Source organism: Schistocerca piceifrons, chromosome 1 (assembly GCF_021461385.2).
Source record: "Schistocerca piceifrons isolate TAMUIC-IGC-003096 chromosome 1, iqSchPice1.1, whole genome shotgun sequence".
In the NCBI taxonomy this organism is placed as follows: domain Eukaryota; kingdom Metazoa; phylum Arthropoda; class Insecta; order Orthoptera; family Acrididae; genus Schistocerca; species Schistocerca piceifrons.
This window is the reverse complement of record NC_060138.1, coordinates 431,273,096-431,279,025: the sequence shown is the minus strand read 5'-3', so window position 1 is coordinate 431,279,025 and position 5,930 is coordinate 431,273,096. Positions and strand designations below refer to the sequence as shown.

General features: G+C 37.9%; 1 protein-coding gene across 1 annotated transcript; it reads left to right on the top strand.

Annotated features, from left to right (window-relative positions):
* The first annotated feature begins 1,796 nt into the window (after positions 1 to 1,796).
* Positions 1,797 to 2,678, top strand: LOC124733250 (piggyBac transposable element-derived protein 4-like). The gene has a single exon (XM_047248524.1). It carries the CDS (start codon positions 1,797 to 1,799, stop codon positions 2,676 to 2,678), a length of 882 nt encoding a protein of 293 aa, XP_047104480.1.
* The last annotated feature ends 3,252 nt before the right edge of the window (positions 2,679 to 5,930 follow it).

Here is a 5,930-nt window from a genome sequence, read left to right as displayed (position 1 = left end):
TTGGCCTTTATTAATATGCCAGTTTTTCACTTTATTGACCTTTGGATTTATTTTGATACGAAAAGATATATTCGAGATATTAATCTGCTCTTAAATAAACTTTTAAATATTTTTCTTGTAACAGTTCAGGGATGAAGGACAAATCAGGTACTGACTGACGGTTTAAAACATACAATTCTTTTCTTCTTGCCATTAATTCATTTACAGGTACAAGACAGCGTTTCACTTTACAGCTCCTATTCTCTATTCAAATTCCCACTAAGGGGAATTGTATTCAAAAATAAAACAAAAAACCTGAGTGTCACCCCCACTTTTCAACTATATGAACTTTATACTACCAAACAAACCTCAAACACTTCAGGCGTTGACTTCTGTGACCCACTAACACTTAAAACTCAAAACACAGCACTCGATTATTTCTTTTAGAGAGATTTAGCGTGTTCTCTAATAAATAGTTCTTGATTCGTCGTTTATGGAGGAGGAGGAAAGCTATAAAATTATTAGTAAACTTGCTAAGTCATTATTCCTCAGTGCTTGCGTGCACCTATACAACCACAATAACGCAATGCATTCTACTATCCGTTAGCGCGAGCTTTAATCCTCAACACAAAATAATTAAACGACTTCTCGTGAATATGTCCCTTCACATAGACTATCGAACAGGAAACCTCCCAAAAATATTAAAACACTGTTGGCCTACAAACGCATGGCTATTAACACTAGGATGCATATACAGGGCCTCCGAGGCCCTTGTATGTCTTCATTTTTTTTTTCATTCTGTAATTTTTTGTTTGATTTCAAATTGCTTTCCAGTATTCTTTCACTAACACTGTGACATTCCTCCTATCAAGTCTGAACGAGATACCTTTTTAGTTTTTTGTATAATTCAATACGTTTAGCCACACACCATGAATGCATAAGCACGGCTTCAGAAGCCCTCACACATTTATAAATGTTCTATAGCCTATATTGTACTCAACATTTGCTTGGGAGCAGTTATTAATTCAACAATAACTGTAGTGGTATTTCCAGCAACAGGAGTGCCCACAGCAGCAGTAGCTGTAGTAGTAATAGTATAACTAAAAAAAATACACACTACTTTCACATATCGGCGATGTCGGTGTATTATTGATATTTTTGCTATCATATGTTTTATTATTGCATAGTATTATTATCCTGTGCTGCTCTTGTCAGCCTCATTGTTACTGTAGTTTGTTTGTTGCTCCAAGGCCCATATTGTTACGAGTATGACTCGTTTAGTGCTGCACAAGTTGCTGTTCGAGAGACACGCCTTTTGCTATGGCTTCTACACGCTAAGCAAGAGAGTCAGTACGTGCAAATGCAGCTAGTTTTGAAAGTGTTGTGGCTCGGTGGTTTGAAGAAGATGATTCTTGCGAGGAAGGATATATTTTTGAAGATGCAAGTAGTGAAGAATCAGCCAATGAACCTGCAGCTGTGAATACTGAGGCAGATGACAGTCTTTCCGATAATATTACTTCATCAGAGTCTGAAAATGAAGAACCACCACAAAAAGGTCTAGAAGACCACACATACGTTAATGGGAATGGAATAATTTGGAAGTTAGATCCTCCTGCAACTTTCATACACCTGTCCATAATATCGTAAACAAGGCACCTGGTCCAGCCCGTGGTTTGAAAACCTGTAAACCTAAGGATGCCTGGGACTATTTCATCTCCAAGGAAATACTAGAGGAATTCATCAACTGCACAAATATTGAAGGCAGAAGAGTGGCTGCTTTACGTGGTAAAATGTGGAAAAACGTTTCGCTTGCTGAAATGGAGGGTTTTCTTGGTCTTTTACTGCTTTCTGGTGTTGAGAAGAGTTGGGATGTCCCTATTAAAGAATTATTCTTGGATGAAAAGGCAAATCCTACATATAAGGCCACCATGTCAGTAAATAGATTCAAGGATATAAGGAGAACGATTAGATCTGATGACAGGTGTACCCGTGAAGCTCGATCTGCAGATGACAAACTTGCAGCTGTTCGCTATGTATGGGAACTATTTCTTGACAAGTGTAGAAATAGAATGATTCGCTCAGTTAACGAACAGCTAGTCCCATTCCGTGGAAGACGCAGCTTCACCCAGTATATGCCCTATAAACTAGCCAAGTATGGCATAAAAATATTTTGGTTATGTGATGCTACATCTGCATATGCTTTAGACGGAATTGTTTACACAGGAAGGAAGGCTCATGAACCTATTCAGAAAAATCTTGGATTGAATTTGGTGAAAGATCTTGCTAAAAGCATTGAAGTATCATCAAAAAATATTACTGTTGACAACTTCTTTACTAGTGTGCAGCTGGCAGAAGAGATGCTTCAGAAGCAAATTACAGTGGAGGGAACAATCAAACAAAATAAACCAGAAATTCCTAATGAGATGAAACCATCTACCTCAAGAGCGATTCATTCCTCTTCGTTTGCATTTGAAGGTGACATTACAATGGTGGGTTATGTTCCCAAAAAGAAAAAGTCTGTAGTTCTTATTAGCATAATGCATCACGACAGAAACATTGATGAAACTCATGCAAAAAAGAAACCAGATGTAATTAAGTTCTATAACTCTACGAAGGGTGGAGTTGATCAAATGGACCAGAAAATTTGTTATTACACTGCAAGAGACAATCAAGAAGATGGCCATTTGCATTATGGATGAATATGATGGACGTCGCAGCAATGAACAGTGAAATTTTATTTTCCGCTCAACATCTGACATACCATAGTGGAAGAAGAGATTTAGCAGAGGCAATGGTAAGACCACTAATGGAACTTGGTATTCAGATCCCTAATCTTCTAAAGGAAATCGTTGATTCCATGCAAAGATGTGGTGTTCAAAAAGATGTCATATTGCCGAACCAACTACCTGTTTCAGGAAAAAGAAGAAGATGCAATTATTGTCCATATAATAAACACAGGAAAAGTGCTATGACATGCATTAAGTGTAAAACCAACATTTGTAAGGAACATAGTGGCGTTCTTTGTGCTTCTTGTATGTCACATGTTGAAAACTAAGAAAAATGCAATTTTATGTGAACAATGAATAATAACTTTTTGTCAAAATGTTGCCTATATACATAATATAAAAATTCACTCTTAGAGTTTTTTAAAAAAATTAATAAAATGTTAATCAGGCCCACCAGATCCTGTTACTGTATCTTAGGAATCTTTCAATATGACAGTAAATTTGACAGATATAAATTTAACTCCAAAGAATGATTATATGAAAAGAGGAAAATTTTAAATTAGGGCAGGGCCTTGAAGGCCCTGCATATGCATTCATGTGTTTTTGGCACCATGCATCCTAGGGTTAAGCAGCACAATGCACCATTAATCACAAATAGTGTGATGTGCACAAATGGACAAAACATCTGAACTGTCTTCTCAAGCCCAGGATCTTAAATAGACATTCTATATAAATTTGAACCTGGCCCTTGAAGGCAGCTAATATTAGGTGCAGATTGTAACAAAAATAGTTAGAAATTCTGCTGTTATGTAACTAGAATGCATGAAATAATAAAAGTGAAAGTTTTGGATCTATTCTAGAAATACAAAATAGCAATTCCCTTTCTCATTCTACATATAATTTATCGCTGTGCTTTCAGGGTCCAAGTGATACACAACAGTCATGTTCAGTTACTTCCAACACTCAATAACAAAACATTTAACTCTTGGAATATTATACTGCCGATTATTAAATTCATTATCTCTACATATGGAAGTTTTTATCACAGGCAAAAATGATTAAAAATCTTCATCAGTTAACTTATGTCTACGATGGCATAGTTGTTTGAGAATAATTTTACTTTTTAAACCAATGAAAAACTCTCATGTACTTAGTGTGAGGGTAGGTTAGTATCCTAGCTTTTGAAATTTAATGGTCATAGTGTACGCAAGCTGGAGTGAGCAAAATCTCAACTCAATATTAACTGTGGCCTACTGCACGATGGTACTTTACCAAGCAAGATATGCAACGGTGATGTCTCCATGCTGGACCTGAGACGCTAATTCCCTTCTCTGGCCTTCACTGAATTCACTCAGTCTAACTTCCCTGCATCCCATAGAACGTCAATTTTTCCCTAGTCGAAGTAATGGCTATTGCACACTCACTAAGGATTGGAGCGATGTGCACAATTTCTTTTCCCAAAAAAATTCCTGCAGGAATAATTAACTATCTCTTTGCTATCTGTCGCCATGATACGTAAAGCATATTGTCCACACTTCGCAGAAGCAAAGCTCTCAATGCCCTCGCTATTTTCCACACACTTGTGTGGTCTGCTGTGAAACGAGAGAGATTTCTAGAAATTTTAGTTCTCAAAATGCTTTTATATAATGGAGATCTCCACACCGTGTCACATCTGCATCACCCAGTATGGCTTCAGCCAATCGCCATCTTGTTAAAGGTGAACTTTATTTTTCTTGCTGGGTCGCTGCCCAGCCCTGTTAAAGCCGTCCAGCCACTTACCCTTGGTCCTGGCAATATTCACATTAAAAGGAATACTGTATTGTTCCAGCCTTATCATTTTTTTCACTGAAGCTTGCCATTCTCTTGTTAAGTGGGATTTTCCAATGCCATTAACCACCTGCTCGGTTTGTCTCCGAAATGTGTTTCACTTTAACTTACTTATGAATTCCCCTGTCCTTATATTGGTAGATATTGTTTTGTTAGTTTTTGGTATATGAGATTACTGCAATTGTTTTTTGTTGATGTAATATAATTATTATCTTCTGAGGATGTCATAATGTATAGTACTGTCATTATGGATCAAGCTCACGTAAGGTCCGTAAAATCCAGATGCCTTACAATACGAGAAACTATTCTCACACTTCAATAAATCGGTGTTTTCCCTGTATCTTATGACTCTACACTTTACCAAAGTCGGCGAAATAATCATTTCCTACATCATCATCATCATCATCATCATTTAAGACTGATTACGCCTTTCAGCGTTCAGTCTGGAGCATAGCCCCCCTTATAAAATTCTTCCATGATCCCCTATTCAGTGCTAACATTGGTGCCTCTTCTGATGTTAAACCTATTACTTCAAAATCATTCTTAACCGAATCCAGGTACCTTCTCCTTGGTCTGCCCCGACTCCTCCTACCCTCTACTGCTGAACCCATGAGTCTCTTGGGTAACCTTGCTTCTCCCATGCGTGTAACATGACCCCACCATCTAAGCCTGTTCGCCCTGACTGCTACATCTATAGAGTTCATTCCCAGTTTTTCTTTGATTTCCTCATTGTGGACACCCTCCTGCCATTGTTCCCATCTACTAGTACCTGCAATCATCCTAGTTACTTTCATATCCGTAACCTCAACCTTATTGATAAGGTAACCTGAATCCACCCAGCTTTCGCTCCCATACAACAAAGTTGGTCGAAAGATTGAACGGTGCACAGATAACTTAGTCTTGGTACTGACTTCCTTCTTGCAGAAGAGAGTAGAGCGTAGCTGAGCACTCACTGCATTAGCCTTGCTACACCTCGCTTCCAGTTCTTTCACTATGTTGCCATCCTGTGAGAATATGCATCCTAAGTACTTGAAACCGTCCACCTGTTCTAACTTTGTTCCTCCTATTTGGCACTCAATCCGTTTATATTTCTTTCCCACTGACATTACTTTCGTTTTGGAGATGCTAATCTTCATACCATAGTCCTTACATTTCTGATCTAGCTCTGAAATATTACTCTGCAAACTTTCAATCGAATCTGCCATCACAACTAAGTCATCCACATATGCAAGACTGCTTATTTTGTGTTCACATATCTTAATCTCACCCCGCCAGTCTATTGTTTTCAACATATGATCCATAAATAATATGAACAACAGTGGAGACAGGTTGCAACCTTGTCTTACCCCTGAAACTACCCTGAACCATGAACTCAGTTTACCGTCAACTCTAACTGCT